The following is a 19,586-nucleotide window of genomic DNA, read 5'->3' on the forward strand; positions in this document are numbered from 1 at the left end:
TGGGATTAAATTATATAATGTCTATAAAGTATCTGACACGTAGGTAGATTTGTTAACTACAGTATACACACCAAGTCAGCTCACAAAAATTTAAGTAGCCCAAAGAAAAACAGATTAATTTCAGGATCATTTTCATAGTATTTTGCTCCATAGTCCTAAAGTTCACCAAGTTAGCTTGCCTCTTCATCTTCAGAAACATGTTAGTGGGATCCTAAATTTAACCTGTATTATCTTCCTAAGAAATATTGATTTATTAATTTTAGTCACTTCTAGCATATTCCCTGGCATTAGAAAATTCTCAGTAACTATTTGACTTGAATGAATAAAAAAAGAAGGAATCAAAAATACTCAAGAATTGTGCCCTTTCTATGGCCGAAATCTGAAACCTGATAGAAATTTGATGGCTGATGGTTCAACATACTATAACTGAGTGCTTGCTAATCTTTTAAAGCTTAGACATTAAATTTAATGCACAACTTTTTTAAAAGACTAACTTTAGTATAATACTTTTTAAGGAAGAATTTTAGCCTGAAGTAAACCACTCTGAAATCATGTAATTTCTTGTTACTTTTGCTATTTTAGAGGGAGGGGGAAATAAGCAGTTGTTATATTCACTTAACTTAAAAAGGAAATTTGTTTTCCTTTTAGAACTGAAGCTAGTTTAGCCTCACGCAGAGAACAAAAAAGAGAACAGTATCGTCAGGTGAAGGCACATGTTCAGAAGGAAGATGGTAGAGTGCAGGCTTTTGGCTGGAGTCTGCCTCAGAAGTACAAACAGGTAACGAGACTGCGGTAAGAGCATCTACTGAGAAATGCTCGGGGAGAGGACTCTGCATGGGCATGAAGGAGTCAGACACACACCCAAAACCTGCTTGATTCAAGAGGCATGGACTTGGCACACACTTAAGAAAAGTATTGAGGGTAGTGATTTTCAGACTGTTGTTAGAGCCCGAAAGCTCAAAAGAAATGCCTCTGAGCCTGGGAGGAGGGAAGAGGGGTCAACAGGAGGTGGCCGAGTGCATGAAATGTGAGGTACCCTGATTGTTTGTTTCTTGCGTTTCTGTCTTATTTTGTTTGTATTGAGGTATAACTGACATACAACATTACATTCGTTTCACATGTAAACATAATGATTCAATATTTGTATATATTGTGCAATGATCATAACTCTATGATTGTTTGGTTCCATTGGTCACCATACATAGTTACAGAATGGTTCCTTTTTCTTGTGATGAGAGCTTCTAAGGTCTCTGTGCAGCACAGTGTTACTAACTATAGTTAACACTATATGTATGCAATATTCCCAATGCTGTATGTGATATCCCCAATGACTTATTTCTTGTATAACTGGAAGTTTGAACCTTTTGGCTCCCTTCACCACCACCACCCTGCTGGAAGCCAGTCTGTTTTCTGTATCTTTTAGTGTTTTTTTTTGTTTGTTTTTTGTTTTAAGATTCCATATGTGAGATCAATACTGTATTTGTCTTTCTCTGTCCACCTTATTTCACCTAGCATAATGTCATCAAGGCCCATCCATGTCACAGATAGCAAGATTTTATTCTTTTTATGGCTGAATAATATTCCATTATTTATATATACATTTCCTTTATCTGTTCATCCATCAATGGACACTTAGGTTATTCCTATTTTTTGGCTATTGTAAATAATGCAGTGAACATGGGAGGGTAGATATCTTTTTGAGTTAGTGTCTTCATTTTTTTCTGATAAATACTCAGAAGTGGAATTATTGAATCATATAGTTCAATTTTTTTATTTCTTAAGGAAAACCTCTACTGTTGTCCATAGTGGCTATACCAATTTACATTCCCACTTAACAGTACATGATGGTTCACTTTTCTCCACATCCTGACCAACCCTTGTTATTTTTTATCTTTCTGATAATAGCATTCTTCCAAGTGTGAGGAGATAACTCAGGTTTTGATTTGCATTTCCATAATGATTAGTGATGTTGAGCATCTTTTCAATGTGCCTGTTGGCCATCTGTATCACTCCTTTGGAAAAACATCTATTCAGATCCTCTGCCCATTTTTTTGTTGTTGTTGAGGATTTTGGGTTTATTTATTTATTTTTTTTTTGGTATCATTAATCTACAATTACAGAAAGAACATTATGTTTACGAGGTTCCCCCTTCACCAAGTCCCCCCGACATACCCCTTCACAGTCACTGTCCATCTGCATAGTAAGATGCTATAAAATCACTACTTGTCTTCTCTGTGTTGCACAGCCCTCCCCATGCCCTCCCACACACACTATACATGCTAATCGTAATGCCCCCTTTCTTTTTCCCTGCCCTTGTCCCTCCCTTCCCACCCATCGTCCCCAGTCCCTTTCCCTTTGGTAACTATTAGTCCATTCTTGGGTTCTGTGATTCTGCTGCTGTTTTGTTCCTTCAGTTTTCCTTTGTTCTTATACTCCACATATGAGTGAAATCATTTGGTACTTGTCCTTCTCCGCTTGGCTTATTTCACTGAGCATAATACCCTCTAGCTCCATCCATGTTGTTGCGAATGGTAGGATCTGTTTTTTTTCTTATGGCTGCATCATATTCCATTGTGTATATGTACCACATCTTCTTTATCCATTCATCTACTGATGAACATTTAGGTTACTTCCATATCTTGGCTATTGTAAACAGTGCAGCAATAAACATAGGGGTGCATCCGTCTTTTTCAAACTGGAGTGCTGCATTCTTAGGGTAAATTCCTAGAAGTGGAATTCCTGGGTCAAATGGTATTTCTATTTTGAGCATTCAGAGGAACCTCCATACTGCTTTCCACAATGGTTGAACTAGTTTACATTCCCACCAGCAGTGTAGGAGGGTTCCCCTTTCTCCACAACCTCGCCAACATTTGTTGTTGTTTGTCTTTTCAATAATGGCGATCCTTACTGGTGTGAGGTAATATCTCATTGTTGTTTTAATTTGCATTTCTCTGATGACAAGCAATGTGGAGCATCTTTTCATGTGCCTGTTGGCCATCTGGATTTCTTCTTTTTATTTTTGAGAGGGCATCTCTCAATTGGTTGTTAACAACAATAAAATTCTGTATAGGGGAGTCAGTGCTCAATGCACAATCATTAATCCACCCCAAGCCTAATTCTCATCAGTCTCCAATCTTCTGAAGCATAACGAACAAGTTCTTACATGGTGAACAAATTCTTACACAGTGAATAAGTTCTTACATGGTAAACAGTACAAGGGCAGTCATCACAGAAACTTTCGGTTTTGATCACGCATTATGAACTATAAACCATCAGGTCAAATATGAATATTCGTTTGATTTTTATACTTGATTTATATGTGGATCCCACATTTCTCCCTTTATTATTATTATTATTTTTTTAAATAAAATGCTAAAGTGGTAGGTAGATGCAAGATAAAGGTAGAAAACATAGTTTAGTGCTGTAAGAGAGCAAATGTAGATGATCAGGTGTGTGCCTGTAGACTATGTGTTTATTCCAAGCTAGAGAAGGGCAATAAAACATCCACGGATGCAGAAGATTTCTCTCAAAACAGGGGGGGTGAGGTTCTAAGCCTCACCTCTGTTGATCCCCAATTTCTCACCTGATGGCCCCCCTGCGACTGTGCCTGTCTTAGGTTGTTCCTTCCTTGAGGAATCTTACCCGTCTCTGGCTAACCAGTCATCTTCCGGGGCCATACAGGGAAATGTAAAGTTGGTAAGTGAGAGAGAAGCCATATTGTTTGAAAAGATTAGCTTTTTACTTCTTTGCATATTTAGGCCCTGTGGCTTCTATGCCCAGCATTTGTCTTGAGGTAGCTTTACCACTTGGAGGAATTACGATACTCAGTAAATTCGATATGAGGCACGAATTCTATTTAAGGGTTGTAATTAGGAAGGAAGAAGAAAAGCTATAGAGGTATTTCTTTGACATATCTTCTTGTTGGATTTCTTCTTTGGAGAACTATCTATTCAGCTCCTCTGCCCATTTTTTAATCACATTTTTCTTTTGCTGTTGAGTTGTATGAGTTTCTTGCCCTGCTTTAATATTTGAAGATTTCTTTTTTTTTTAAATGGCATCTGTTGTTTGAAAGTTCTAGAAAGCCTTCATTGTGGAGCGTTTCAAATCATTGACTTAAAACTCAGTTCAGGTCTTCAGGAACTTTACCTGTCTATTCCATACTCCCTACCCCTAAAAGACTCAGCACCTGCACATACACACACATGCACATGAATTGGTGTGTCTTCTGGGCTGCCATATATCTTGTATATTTTCTCTAATTGCCACTGTATTTTCTGCTTATTTTACAAATATTAATGACAAAATTAACTTGAACTTGATTTCAGAGAAAATATGTAACACAAGTGCTTGCTTATGTCTCAGTGGTACTGTAAGTTACCTTTTTTTTTTTTTAATTTGAAATAGTTTTTATTTGATCAGCTCTGTCATAGGGGAGTGCCTTTTTATTTTTTTTATTTTTTATTTTTATTTATTTATTTTTTTTGAGAGGGCATCTCTCATATTTATTGATCAAATGGTTGTTAACAACAATAGAATTCTGTATAGGGGACTCAATGCACAATCATTAATCAACCCCAAGCCTAATTAATTCTCAACAGTCTCTAATCTTCTGAAGCATAACGAACAAGTTCTTACATGGTGAACAAATTCTTACATAGTGAATAAGTTCTTACATGGTGAACAGTACAAGGGCAGTCATCACAGAAACTTTCAGTTTTGATCACGCATCATGAACTATAAACAATCAGGTCAAATAGGAATATTCGTTTGATTTTTATACTTGATTTATATGTGGATCCCACATTTCTCCCTTTATTATTATTATTATTTTTTTTTTTTAAATAAAATGCTGAAGTGGTAGGTAGATGTAAGATAAAGGTAGAAAACTTAGTTTAGTGTTGTAAGAGAGCAAATGTAGATGATCAGGTGTGTGCCTGTAGACTATGTGTTAATCCAAGCTAGACAAGGGCAATGAATGTAAGTTACCTTTTGATGAGGCTTACCAATGCCTTTTCCCCCCCTCCCAATTTTTAGGTAACCAATGGCCAAGGAGAAAATAAGATGAAAAACTTACCTGTGCCTGTCTATCTCAGACCTCTAGATGAAAAAGATACATCAATGAAAGTAAGTTAATTTTGAAATTAAAAATATTTCATGAGCTCTGGGTAGATTTTTTTCTAAAGTTAAAAATGTTTCAGTTCTATTTCTGTGAGTGAGGTTATCCGTTCCTTTTCGGTTTTAGACTAGGATGCTCTGAATATGTCAGATTTTTTAAAGAAATGTGAAAAGCTCTAAAAAAAAATGTGAAAAGTTCTAAATATTTTTAGAGAGAAAACAAGTTAATAATACTTATTCTTTTTTTTTCTTCTTAAACAAAAAGCTGTGGTGTGCTGTTGGAGTCAATTTATCGGGTGGGAAGACCAGAGACGGTGGTTCTGTTGTTGGGGCGAGTGTGTTTTACAAGGATGTTGCTGGTTTGGACACAGAAGGCAGTAAACAGCGAAGTGCATCTCAGAGTAGTTTGGATAAATTAGATCAGGAACTTAAGGTAAGTGTGTGCATTGACATTTGACTTCCTGGTTTCTGAGACTATTAGTTTAGCTCTTTGATCCAAAACTTACTTCTGGGGCCAACTTATGATCTGGACTATTAGGCCCTAGCTTACACTTCAACCCTCTCTCTTTTTTAGAATCAATTTTACTAAGGTATAGTTCATATACAATAAGGTATACCCTTGAAATGGGCATGGTTCAGAGTTTTGACAAACATATACACCTGTGTAACAGCTAACACAGAGTTATAGAATATTTTTATCACTGATCTGCCTTAACTGCTAGTTTTTAGTCTACTAAAGTTAATATTGAAAGGTAGTTGGGTTTTCAGCCTTTTAGATAATCTGTAAATAAACTTGACGTAGTATTGCCCTTTACCATAATAGCACAGCCTTATTGATGTTTACACACACATGTCACTGTAAACATTCATTCTGTTTTGCCTATAGGAACAACAGAAGGAGTTAAAAAATCAAGAAGAATTATCCAGTCTAGTCTGGATTTGTACCAGCACTCACTCAGCTACGAAAGTTATTATTATTGATGCTATTCAACCAGGCAATATCCTAGACAGTTTCACTGTTTGCAACTCTCATGTTTTGTGTATAGCAAGTATACCAGGTAAGAGCGAGCCATGCCTTTCTCTTCCCACCTCCTTACTGACAGGATCTGATTTAGTTACAGGAAATATAGTTATGCCTTGTTCTCATGGAATTTATGTTCTAGTTGGGGAAGATCAAAAATAAACTGAAATAAATGACTAAATAAGATATTTTCAGATACCATGAATAAGACAAAACGAAGGTAACAGGATATGACTGGGAGGCAGAGGGCAAGGGGGCTATTTAGACTGATTACTGAGAGAAGGCCTTCTAAAGTTCTGGACTAAATGTTACATGATGTTAAAACATTGGTGTGAAAAATAAAGAGGTTCATGATAAATCTATACAATGGACTGTTACTCAGTCATAAAAAGGAATGAAATTCTGATGTACAGGCAGAACATGGATTGACTTCGCAAGCATTGTGCTAAGTAAAACAGCCCAGACAAGAGGGACAAATACTGTATATTTCACATTATATGAGGTGTCTTGACTATGCAAATACAGAAGCAGATCAGAGATTACCAGGGATGGGGCGGGGAGCCCTTGGTGAACAGGGTGTTGTTTAATGCATACGGATTTTTTCTTCGGTGATAGTTGTGATGGTTGCACAATTTTGTGAAAGTAATTAATGCCACTGAATTGTATGTTTAAAAATTATTGAAGTGGCAGATTTTAGTTACATGTATGTATATATGTACATAAAAGGTAAGTATATTTTACTACAGCAAAAATTTTTATTGTGATATAAATTCAGATTACTATAAATAAAAGTGAAGAGATTTATCTTTATATTGTAAATGCTTAGTTTTTAAATGTCTTATGGCACTTAATACCTTAAGGCATTATATACATCTAGGGTGATTAATTTTGAATAGTGGTGGAAGACCATATTTCAAATAGTAACCTTGAAATATAAAAGAATTTTTTTGCCATCTTGTCAGATCTAATTAGATTTCATTGTTTTTAACCTTCACTAAGTGGCTGCTGAGGCACTCATTAAAAACAAGTATCATTTCTGTTATTTTCATGTTTATTTGTACTTGTATTAATAAAAGTATTACCTTAATTTCTAAAGCTTCTTTCTCATTTTGTGAAAATTAGTTTAGATAAAATTTAAACTTACTACCTTGGCAGTGTATTTGAATAGCTGTTTGTCTCATCTGCACACTCTAAAGCTTACAGTTGTCTTAATGGAAAAAATGCTATGTGTACAAGTTTGGTTGGCTATTAAAAGAAGATTTATCTTGTTTTCAGGAGCACGAGAAACAGACTACCCCGCAGGAGAAGAGCTTTCAGAATCTGGACAGGTAGACAAAGCGTCCTTATGTGGAAGCATGACAAGCAATAGCTCCACAGAGACAGACAGCCTGCTGGGGGGCATCACGGTGGTTGGTTGTTCTGCAGAAGGTGTGACAGCAACTGCCACTTCGCCCAGTACCAACGGTACCTCTCCAGTGATGGAAAAACCACCAGGTACATCTATTCTCTTTCCAAACCTCCTGTATATAGAGTCTGAACCAATCCCAGATGAACTTAATTTAGATCTTAGTGAAAGAGCTTGAAAGGTGATGCTGTGATGACTGTTAAGTGAAGTCAGAAACTCTCAATTTCATGGCACAGTGTGGAGAAGGAAGGGGTAGGTGAAGTGGAATTCCATGTTGGGGGTTTGTATGGGGAAGTTATTAGAAGAAAAGCTCAATCTCAGAATAGTATGTTTTATTTCTTTTGTAGAGAAGGAAGCAGAAAGTAGTGAGGTTGATGAAAATGTTCCAACAGCAGAAGAAGCAACTGAAGCCACAGAAGGCAACGCAGGGTCTGCTGAAGACACCGTGGACACCTCCCAAACCGGCGTGTACACCGAGCATGTCTTTACAGATCCTCTGGGAGTTCAGATCCCAGAAGACCTCTCACCAGTGTATCAGACAAGGTACACAAATGGGTAAACAACTTAGGAAACTAGATAAGTGCACATGCAAAAGGAACTAAAATAATCTCAAGCAGCCACAATTATTCCCATTAATTGGCATTGTTGTGACCAACTTAGATTTTATTACTTATTCCCACTATATCTTTATTCTTCTACTGCATTCTCTCACAGTATATTTTTTTATATTTATCCTCTTTTCCTTCCAACTTGAAAAAATCTTGCCTATAAAGTATATTAGCCAAAATCTTCCTGGTCATTTTCTCCTCCAGTATGATTTAAAAAAAATTGTGCTCAACTGCCTTCCACTCTATTAATAACCCTTTGCCATTTAATCCCCACCCCTACTGTCACTCCCACTCTAGTTATTAGCAAAGTAAGTTGTTTAAGTTTCACATGTGGGCTTGAATGATCTTTCTGAGTTTAGTTTTCCAGAAAACATTTTGCTAGAAAATAATTTGTTTTAGGCTCTTCTTTTAACACTTAAAACGTTATTTAGTCTAGGCTCATTTGATGAATTTTTAAGTTTTCTTTCTTGCCTTCTCTAGGCCTTTTAGAAACCTGATGGAGGTCTATCTAAAATCTAAACTGGATTTTTTTGTGTGTAATTTAATATTCTTCTTAGTGTATAGAGCAACCAAGTGTTTATTAACATTTAATTGTTAATTTAAGAATAAAGTCATCTTTTTAGAATTGTATCTGTGTAGAGTCTGAGCCTATCCCAGATGCTTCATTATGGGCTTATTTTAGGTCTTAAACTAACAAGGACGAAAGAGCTTGGAAGAAAATGCTGTTCCTTTGTCTTTTGAATTTGATAGCCCAGTTACATCTTCTATGAAATATGCTCTGACAGTCAAAAAGAAAGAAAGTTTTGGGGTAGAATACAAGTGTGTTTCAGCATACTAATTTATTTCAGAAAATTCTTTATACTTCACCCTCCTTTGTATGTGTATGTGGTTTTAAAACAAAGCATCCCTTGCTCTTCCCCCAGAAGAAACTCATAAAACTCAAAATAACTGTAAGAGGGAGCCATGATTATAGTCTGGGTATTAACTGCTATATTTTATTACCATGTCTTAACTCCCTTACTCTGCACCTCAGGCCTTGATTTACTGCTGGTACAATTGTTGAAATATTTAATGAAAGCATTTAACTTCGGCTTTTCTGGAATTTTAATGTTTGATTTTTTGTTGTTGTTATAACTATAAACTAAAATACAGAAACATTCAATCCCTGAAAACTGTAGGTAAGCATACTCAGCCTTTTTCCTTTTACCCTATCTTTCCCAGTAATGACTCAGATGTGTATAAAGATCAGATATCAGTATTGCCAAATGAACAAGACTTGGTAAGAGAAGAAGCCCAAAAAATGAGTAGCCTTTTACCAACTATGTGGCTTGGAGCTCAGAATGGCTGGTAGGTGCCAATTCATCTAATATTAGAGTATCTTTAGTATTTTGCTTTTGAAATCAGAAGATAAATAAGTAAAATGTGCTACATATGAATACAAACAAAAATTTTATATACTTACAAATTTTGATTTTATGTTGCAATTACCTCATAAACTGGACATGCATTGGTTCTCAATGGTAAACCATATGTTTCATTGTCACAGAATGTTCTCTTTATATGATGTTCCTGGAAGAAGAGATAAATAAAACTTGAAGTCTGTGTGATCCAGAAATAGAAGATCCTGAACAGCACAGAGAGAGAGAATTGTTGATGAATAGAAGGTTTATGTAGACTAGAATGTGTTCAAGAAGTATGAGGGATTAAACTAATCTATTTGGCTGCAGGAAGGCCCAATTCTAAATAAAACTTTTTAGTAGAGTTACTAGGTAAACCAAGACAAATCAGTCTGAAAGCTTAGGAGACAATAACTATCATTACATGGTTTGTTTATTTTATAGTAGTGTGGGGAGTCTTATAAAATTGTGCTTTTCCAAAGGTTAAGCAGGGTGACTAGTACATCTTTTCTGTAGAGGGTCTGCTAGTACAAAATGAAGGGTTGGCAAACTTTTTCTATGAAGGGTCAGATAAATATGTTAGGCTTTCTGGCTATATGGTCTCTGTAGCAACTTCTCAACTCTGCTATTATGGTCAGAAGCAGCCATTGCATTGACAATATTTGAGTAAATTAGTGTGGCCGGGTTCAAGTAAAACTTCATTTATGGATACTGAAGTTTGAATTTCATATAAATCTCACACATCATGAAATACTTTTTATTTTCTCCGCCGTTTAAAAATGTAAAGACCATTTTTAGCTTGCAGGCTAACACAGGTGGAGGGCTCTCGGTTTGGCCTGAGGGCCATAGTTTGCCACTCCTTGATGTAAACCACTCTGTCATCAGAAAGTCAGAGTTCAGTGTAGTGAAAAAGCAAAATAATTTTTAAAATGGATTTTAGCCAAGAACTTTGAAGTCTGGGGTAACCTAAAACTAACTGTTCATGTATTATCTAGTTCTGGCTTTTCGTTCTTTCAATGTTTCTGCTTGCTTAAGCAGCTTTTTTCTCTGCCTCAGGCCTACCCTTACTCTCATTGTTATTCTTTTCCTAAGATGTTTATGTTTCTCTTCTTTGCTCCTGAAGGAACTCCGTGGTCATTATTAGATATAAGCAGCGACGTGATGCTCTCTGTTCCTCACCAGTCTTGCTTTTGTTCTTGCAGTTTGTATGTCCATTCATCCGTAGCCCAGTGGCGGAAATGTCTCCATTCTATTAAACTGAAAGATTCGATTCTCAGTATTGTGTAAGTTTTATTTTAGAAATTCTCCCTCTTAGTATAAACTAGATTTTAAGACCTTTAAAGCCAACATGTACTTCATGACTAAATCATTATCCACATTTTTTAAACCCCTTTAAGAAGAGTCTTAGGATTAAAGAAGCTGAATAAGGTTGAAACTCTAACTAGAAAGTAAAATAGAAAACTTTCCAGGTTGATTCTTCACCATACTATGAGTTCTATAATACTTCATGAAAGGACCAATTAATACGTATTAATTAATACTTGTTTTAGAATATTCTGTATACTTTTGTGAATATGTTGATTGGGGCATTAACTCACTAGTCCTTTTTTATATGTTGACTATCATAAATTAGCTTGTTTCTTAAGCCCACAGAGCTCCTAGTTCTACTCAAGGTGTGTGTCTGGTGTGTGGACATTTTTGTCAACAGTCTGTGATGTGAGGAGAAACATGGGCCAGAAAATGGAACAACTGATTCGCCACACAGGCTGTTTATTTAGATCAGCTGCCATTTTCATAGCAAGACTTTATCAGTGAAGGAAAGAGTATGTTCATGTAGGTTCTGGTATAAGCTCCTTATCTATTATGATTGGCCCTCTGAGAATGTTTGAACTAGTTCAGTAGCATGTGGTCCCTTCTGTGTTCCCCAGTGGAGAGTTCTGAAATCACTTTTCCTATTTGCAGACATGTGAAAGGAATTGTGTTAGTGGCCCTGGCTGATGGCACCCTTGCAATCTTTCACAGAGGAGTTGGTAAGTTGTTACAAATATATAACACGCACTAATTTGTTGCTTTGCAAAAGCATTTTAAAGCAGATCAGCTTCTTATGTTTAAAGAAATGATACTTGGTAGGAGAAAGAGTAAAGGTTCAAACTGAATACTAACAAAGTAGGACATCAGTAAATATGTCAGTGTCTGCCTGGAGGCATTCATTAGTGGTGTACCTCATTGAAAACATGTTTAGCATAATGAGCAAGTTTTATTATTTCATGGTACTCATAAAATATGATATGGAGGCATTTGTTTTTCCTTCATATACTTACTCAATTAGGAAGAATTTAGTGAGAGTATGGGTTTTTGTTTGTTTAGTATTTTAAAAACAATTTCGGCATCCTTCCTTGGAGCCCCTCCTGGGTGGCCGGAGCTTTGTCTTTTCATTCATTAAAAGAGGTTTGCTGGTTGCTTTAAAAAAATAAAACAATCTGCGAGCACTCACATATGGAAAGTTTTTGAAGAAATTTTTAATTAAGCAAGGTTCAATCATTTTCATGTCATGTCATGTTATTTTTATTTATTTATTTATTTATTTTTATTCTTCCTCTCTAAAACTAATATTTTATCTACAGATAGGGAGGGCTGTGGTGGTATCAGAAAATCTGCTTTGAGTGAATTAAGGGAATTGAGCATGTACTAATAAAAAATGATTATTCATTTCCTACATACTAGATTGGTCAGAGAAATATGCTATAAATGCAGGTACGCTGAATTCAGATCTTATTAGCAAGGCTTTTCATAAAGTCTCATACCCTTCTGGGTTTAAGAGAAATGTGGGATAGATGGTACTTAGGCACCTTTGTAATTTGCTGACACCTAGAGATTACTGGTTAATGACTTTATGTCATCAAGGAGTAAGAAGCCTCTGTTTTACCTTGTTCAGCCCTTTATGTACTTTATCTGAGTTGAATCCTCACAACAATTTAGAAGGAAAGTTCTCTTGTCATCCTCATTTTATGAGTGAGGAAACTGGGGCACTCAGAGTGTTTTAGTTGCTTGTTCATGGCTCCTCAGCTAGTAAATGGGAAAACCTAGAAAAAATGGACTAATAAATGTTTTTTAAACTGAATCCAAAATTCTATTGACAGAACAAAATACGTCTAATAAGGATTAATGTGAAATACTCCTTTTGGAATCAGAAGAGTAAGATGGAGGAGACATGTCTGAAGAGTGAGAATTACCTAAAGGCTGACTATAAACTCAATATGAGTTAGTTAGCACGTATAAATTAGTGTTCAGAATAGGGCCGGTGGTAACTGCTCTACTCTGATAGGTAGACAGCACAGTAAGTGAACATAGACACAGCAGAGTCAAGATGAAGACTCCATAAATTGTGATAATGTACAAAACACATGCCAAGGATGCTTGGTTTTGAAAGGAGAAGACAGTGCGGTAACAAGTGGGACTGGATTTATTCTGCTTGGGCAAAACGCCAGACTAATGGGCAATTACATACAAAGAGGCCGACTTTAGCTAGGTATGGGGTATATTTTTCAGATTTGCAGCTTTCTGAAAATGGCACAGCTGCTTTCTGGGGCCGTACATTTTCTTTCACTGAAATTGTTCAAGCAAAGTTACAACACAGTCTGCCATTGGTATTTCCTTGTTTGTATCTCTGTCATCACTAAAGTTATATTTTTAGTGCATAATTCCTGAAGTGTTAGCAATGAGTTGCCCTTCTACCCATGAAAATACATCAAAATGTAACTGAGTGAGGGAGATAACACTCAAAAAATAACCTAAAATTGATTCTAACTTGTAAAATATTATTATAAACAGGTAACCTATTACTGATTGATCACATCACTGCTGAGCATGGGGGTGCAGCAGATACTGAGTGGCAAACTGGACCGGATGACCTTTGAGGCTTCTTCCCCATCTTTGCAGTTTATAGAATAACAGAACTCAGTCTCTGCAAATAAAAGATAAACTTCATATTTTAGCATGCTTCATCAATAAATTTACTTATCACCCAAGTAGAATGTTTCTTGTGTTAAAATATAGTAAAAGGGGGTGTACACTAACTAATAATCTATTTCTTTTTGTAAAGATGGGCAGTGGGATTTGTCTAACTATCACCTGTTAGACCTTGGACGGCCTCATCATTCCATCCGGTGCATGACTGTGGTGCATGACAAAGTCTGGTGTGGTTATAGGAACAAAATCTATGTGGTTCAGCCAAAGGCCATGAAAATAGAGGCAAGTCAATCCATGTTTCCTGTACTTACTGAATTTTTATTATCTGAAGACTCTAAGACTAATTATTTTCAACTTCTTCAGAAATTGTTTTCTGAATCTCTTTGTTTTAGGGCACTTCAGTGATAATTGGATGACATCCTAGCTTTCTATGTTATTTCACCTCTCTTGTCACTTTTGACTATGGAAGGTGGGAAGTGGCTTTTTTTTAAAAGGAAGGAGGATTCACCCATGAATGTTGAATGTGTGCCTGCATATCCCTCGATACACATGTGTATCATTTGAATACATGGTTCTTGATATTTTTTTTTTCCCACGCAAGAGATTTTATTATCTGAAAGAGAAAATGGCTGCCCCCAGAGAGAGGGAGCAGCAAGCCCATGGGTGAGGAAGCGCGTCTTTAAGGAGTTAGGGGTAGGGTGTGTTCTGCGTTGGTGATTGGATCTTAAGGGGTGGGGGTCTTAGCGCACCAAAATTTGCCTTCATTCCCATCTTTTTCTTTTCTTAATTGGGCCTCTGGGGAACTGGGCGTAGAATCTCATTCTCTAGCTACTTCCTGCTGGAAGGGGGCGCAGATTCTGGGGTTAGCGAGGCCATTGCTGTGGAGTTGGGGAAGGGCGGGCATCCTGAGATGATTTGTGATGTCATCTAGCTGGTTTTGTTGTTCTTCGTGAGGAGGACCTGATAGCCCTGGAGGAATAACAGATTGAAGGCTGGTGTTAGGCAAGAAGAGGAGCAACTGGGGAAATGGACGGTGAGCCCGTGGAGGAGGATCAGGCAGTGAGGGTTCCCAAAGCAGCTCAAGTTCCCCAGAACGACTCAGGAGACACGGGCCCACGCAGGAGATTTTGTTATCTGAAAGAGGAAATGGCTGCCCCCAGAGAGAGGGAGCAGCCGGCTCTTGGTATATTTAATTACACATGGGTTGTTTGGGAGGACTCCCTAGTCCCCAGTACCTAATGTGTGTTCGGGCAAATCCATGTATGTGTCATGAGTGAGAAATAAGATTGCAGTGGGAATTTGTTGTAAAAACCTCTTTGCAGTGCTTTCTTAAAAGTTTTGCCCAGTTTATAAATTCATTGTAAATGTTAAAAAACAAACAAACCTGTAGCAGGAAAATTTTAAGGTAAAAATTCTTCTCCCTTTATTCCAAATCCTTTTTCCTTCCTAGAAGTCCTACAGTTAACCATTGATGGTTTTTCCTCCCCAGATATGTTCTTTACATGTAGAGATACCAACACACATACAACCGTGTAGGTTCCTTTTTGTTTAATTATAAATAGGATCTTATTTCATGCATTGCTCTGCAACAGGGCAAAATTGTGAGATCAAATTCATTCTTTTTATTGAACACCGTTACATAGTATGGATATGTTAGTATTGCTTTCATAAGTCTATATTCTATATCCTATATAGTACTGAAATCCAGCATTCTTCCGTTTTTTTCTTCTTCATTTGTTTTGTAGTTTAGGATAAAAGCAATTGTGTATATAAGAGTAATCATACTTAGTAAGCAATATTCAGACTCCTTTCTTGATATGCAATCTGCTAGATTATTGTACAAATCAACAAAGTTTTTAAACATGAGCTCCTATGCAATCAAAGTAACATTGTGACTGAACACTCTTTCCTAGAAATCATTTGACGCGCACCCCAGGAGGGAGAGCCAGGTGCGGCAGCTTGCATGGGTGGGTGACGGTGTGTGGGTCTCCATTCGTTTGGATTCCACACTTCGTCTCTATCATGCACACACTTACCAGCATCTACAGGATGTGGACATCGAGCCTTATGTAAGCAAAATGTTAGGTAAGCTTCCAAGGCATTTTATCTTTATCAGTCCAAGACAATGTTTTATTTTTAAATGGTCTCAAATTCTGGGTAGAACCAGTGAATAGTTGCCTCAGGAACAGTGAGCTTTTATCACACTGGAAGTGCCAGGCAGAAGTGCCATTAATTCTGTGGTTCTTGACAGAAACTTGGGATCATTTTTACTCCATCTTTGTTATTTCCCCAATCTAGTCAGAAACTGTCAAATGTGCCTCCAAAAATATCTTCCATCAGTTACTTTATCTCTACCCCTATACCCATGGGCCGGGCCACCATCCTTCACCCTTACATAATGCCAGCCACTTTGAGAATATTTCTGCCTCTAGATGAGTTGACATTTTATGACATGACCAGAAGAACTGAAGTGGCCTGGACCACTCTCTTCATTCACTCTGTTTGCCCACACTCACCCAAACTCAGCGAGTTCCTTCCTATTTCATGGTCCTCACATGTGCCGGATCCTCTGCCTAAGAAGTTCTTGGTCCTTTTTTACTTGGCTCTGGGGTCGCAGCTTGCCTGTCATATCCAGAAGGACCTTTTTTGATTCCCAGTTAGATTTAGGTCCTCTCATATTTTTTCTTCATGAGCTTATCATTGTTATGGTTGAACTGGTATTATTTGAAGAACACTGTCTCTCTCCCCAACAGACTGTAAGCCCCAAGAAGGACAGGGACCATTTCCAGTGTATTCCCTGCTGTGTCCTTTACACCTAACCCAGTCCTATATGACCCTTAGAGATGTCACAAAGTATACCTTTATAGAGAAAGGTCGAACTGCATCAGTGACTTATAACCTGAGGTCTTTGCCCTCAGAAAACCTGCTGATAGCTATATACCCTCTCCCTAGAATTAGGGTTACACACACACACACACACACACACAAGCTCATTTCAGGGATATGCTTTCACCATATGTTAAAGATCTCCAGCTTCATATATATACAGACAAGGAAAGCATATAGGGTTTATTAGCAAAGATTGTTTTTAAATGTGCAAATACATTTTAAGGCAAACCAGAACTCTTTCAGCTTTTAAAAATGAAGGCACTTGATCTTCCCTGTTTTTTTTTTTTTTTAAGATATTATTGATATACACTCTTATGAAGGTTTCATGTGAAAAAACAATGTGGTTACATTTACCCATATTATCAAGTCCCCTCCCATACCCCAATGCAGTCACTGTCCATCAGTGTAGTAAGATGCCACAGATTCACTATTTGCCTTCTCTGTGCTACACTGTTTTCCTTGTGATCTACCAAACCATGTGTACTAAACATAATACCCCTCAATCCCTTTCTCCCCACCCGCCCTCCCACACCCCTCCCTTTTGGTAACCACTAGTTCCTTCTTGGAGTCTCTGAGTCTGCTACTATTTTGTTCCTTCAGTTTTGCTTCATTGTTATACTCCACAAATGAGGGATGATTTTCCCTCTGTTTTTGCTGAGGTTTTTTGGTTTGATTTTGTTTTAGAACTCCCTAATTAAATCCTGTGTAATATTTTCTGATCAGTGGTATCTTCTTTCTGAGTGATAATGTAATGGCAGCCACTTTAGTATTCTCCCATTAATCATAAATTGTCAGAGAGATGTCACAGCCAAATGAGAGTTTGTTTTGATGTGCACCTTCAGGGAGCACCCCAGCTCTGGTTACATTTCCTCTGTTACTGTTAACTGTTATGTTAACCCAGCCACACTGACAGACCTGGAACTTAAAACATCACGTGCTTCAGTTCCTCAATAACATGTTCCCTCCTTCACTATACAGGTACTGGGAAACTGGGCTTCTCTTTTGTGAGGATCACAGCTCTTATGGTGTCTTGCAATCGCTTGTGGGTGGGGACAGGAAACGGTGTCATTATCTCCATCCCATTGACAGAAAGTAAGTGTATTTTTAAGCTAACTGTCCTAATGCAAATAGGAGAGCCGCAGGAAATAGTTATGTCCAGAGTTCAGGCAGAAGGAATTGTTGCAGTATTGGCAAAAGTGTGGTAATTCAGAAAATCAAGCTGATAGCAAAGATCGATTGTTACTTCACTCTATGAAACTTATAAACTGTAGCAAATTACAGTTACCATGTGCAAGGACCAATATTTATAATGAAAAGTTTTTCATTGTGAGACTCTGTCTCTCAGTTTGGGAATCAGAGTTCTAATATCTTCTAAATAAAAGTCAAAGTCCATTCTTCTTCAGCTTTTATTGTACCAGTATCCAGAAACACTACCTAACATTCACCCAGGTTTTTCCTATATCACTGACAGTTTGTTTAGGATATTCTATTTGGCTTATTTGAGTTTTGGAAAAAGTTGTGGGAGAAGTTTCTTCAGAGGTCAGCAAGCCTTTCCTTAGTTTGGAGACAAGCTCTTTACCCATTATTTGAAAAGTATGTGAACAAAATGTACATTGTATGTTTTTAATATTTTCCATTATTTTGTGAACAAAACATACATTGTATGTTTTTTCATACTATGTTCCATTACACTGATTGTTCCTATTAAACAAGTGTTTTTATGTTGCAAAATTCATGGGCAGAGAATGGTTTGAAAACAAGTGCCATTAAATCCATAAAGTAAGTTAATAAAGAAACACCTCAGAATTGCCCTACCTATTTTCAGGGAAAAGGAAGAGAACTAGAAGGTGGTATAATATATCTGGAGCATTTAAGAACCTAAATTCTTAATCCCAGCTGTCTTTTCTGAGATTACTTATAAATCTACATGTTAGACCACTTCTTACATCCTAAGAAATTCCACATCCCCAAAGTTCATTTTAGTTCTCTATAAAACAGTTCCATTTTGGTATAGTTATTTGCACAGGAACTTCTGAAAGAAAAGGGGAAATACTAGCATACAGGCAGTGCTCCCCAGTAATTTCTTACTCACTGAAATTGCTTTACAAGTTAAGAAGAGCAAAATCACAGTAAATCAAATTGTCCTTTTGGAACAAAGTGTTCTGTAGAGGCTTTTTAGGAACTGAGTGTGTTACCTGGCATCATACCAAGTTTGATTTTGTTGATTTAGTTAGGAGCTTTGAACACCAAGTTACCAGGTAGAAGATGCTGAGAGTGGTGGCTCATAGTAATTCTTTTCCTCCCTGTCATGCACCTCTCCATGTCCCCTTTCCTCCTCTTTCACTTTAGCCGTAATCCTCCACCAGGGACGTTTACTGGGGCTGAGGGGTAAGTGCAGATTCTGAACCAAACTCTCCTTCCTGGCTTCTGAGAGCCACTGTGAGGCTGTTCTCACATCTCTAGATACCCTCTTGAATGTTCCTAAATGTCACCACCTGCAGTCACTATTGCAGCTAGTGTTCTTTGTTTTTTTTAATGTTTGTTACATGGCCACCAAACTACTGCTCAGCAGCTTAGTCTATGTATCATCTTTTGTTGCAGCTGAACTTTCTTTCAGACTTTGTTTTCCTGACAATAAAAACACAAAACATCTCTTAAACTGCCATTAATCTGTATTGTTTACTCTAGTTACCAATCATGTTTCTTTCTTATTCACTTACTAGTGCATGGAATGGGGATGTTTTGTGAGTCTGGTCATTCTAAAATAACCCAGTAAACCGACAGTGTGGTGTAAATAAAAGCCACTCTATTGTAGTGGCTGGGTCCTTTTAAGCACAGCTTTTTATCATCCCCTCAAGGGAGATAGTCTGATCACTGGGGAGAAAAGTCAGAAGACACACAAAAAATTTTATTTAAAAATATGCCTATTACTTTACACTGTATAACTAGTTAGTTTTCTAAAATGGAAATTAAAAAACAAAATAAAACAGACATACCTAAGATTCAGATCTGTTTTCTTTTGTTAATGAAAATTTTGGTTTTTTAAATTAATAGATCTGTTTAAAAGTAAGCTTAGGTATTGCTAGACTGGCAAAATCCCCTACTCCACTTACTGAGGTACCTAAAAATAACCAGCATGCTACACATCCTTTTTTCCAGCTTTGTCTTGAATTGGCATTGCT

The 19,586-nt window shown here is 37.1% G+C and overlaps 2 protein-coding genes across 5 annotated transcripts in view; one reads left to right on the plus strand and one right to left on the minus strand.

The window, feature by feature from the left end:
* LOC118909354 (nucleoside diphosphate kinase B) overlaps window positions 1-17,320 on the minus strand; it is a 181,318-nt gene extending 163,998 nt beyond the window's left edge. The window contains exon 1 of the mRNA XM_057501342.1: window positions 17,316-17,320. The gene's annotated coding sequence lies outside the window, so the exon portion shown is untranslated. The remainder of the gene's footprint in view (window positions 1-17,315) is intronic.
* SPAG9 (sperm associated antigen 9) overlaps window positions 1-19,586 on the plus strand; it is a 164,816-nt gene that overhangs the window by 133,194 nt on the left and 12,036 nt on the right. For 2 of the 4 annotated variants that reach the window (XM_036879567.2, XM_036879572.2), the window contains 13 exons: window positions 649-778; window positions 5,035-5,124; window positions 5,381-5,548; window positions 6,002-6,173; window positions 7,412-7,630; window positions 7,889-8,084; window positions 9,371-9,496; window positions 10,749-10,829; window positions 11,509-11,576; window positions 13,649-13,797; window positions 15,429-15,600; window positions 17,383-17,496; window positions 18,754-18,792. In XM_036879567.2, the coding sequence (XP_036735462.2) occupies window positions 649-778; window positions 5,035-5,124; window positions 5,381-5,548; window positions 6,002-6,173; window positions 7,412-7,630; window positions 7,889-8,084; window positions 9,371-9,496; window positions 10,749-10,829; window positions 11,509-11,576; window positions 13,649-13,797; window positions 15,429-15,600; window positions 17,383-17,496; window positions 18,754-18,792 (1,724 nt within the window). The remainder of the gene's footprint in view (window positions 1-648; window positions 779-5,034; window positions 5,125-5,380; window positions 5,549-6,001; window positions 6,174-7,411; window positions 7,631-7,888; window positions 8,085-9,370; window positions 9,497-10,748; window positions 10,830-11,508; window positions 11,577-13,648; window positions 13,798-15,428; window positions 15,601-17,382; window positions 17,497-18,753; window positions 18,793-19,586) is intronic. The other 2 variants (XM_036879570.2, XM_036879575.2) reach the window with 1 other exon arrangement.

This window comes from Manis pentadactyla, chromosome 4 (genome assembly GCF_030020395.1).
Source record: "Manis pentadactyla isolate mManPen7 chromosome 4, mManPen7.hap1, whole genome shotgun sequence".
In the NCBI taxonomy this organism is placed as follows: Eukaryota; Metazoa; Chordata; class Mammalia; order Pholidota; family Manidae; genus Manis; species Manis pentadactyla.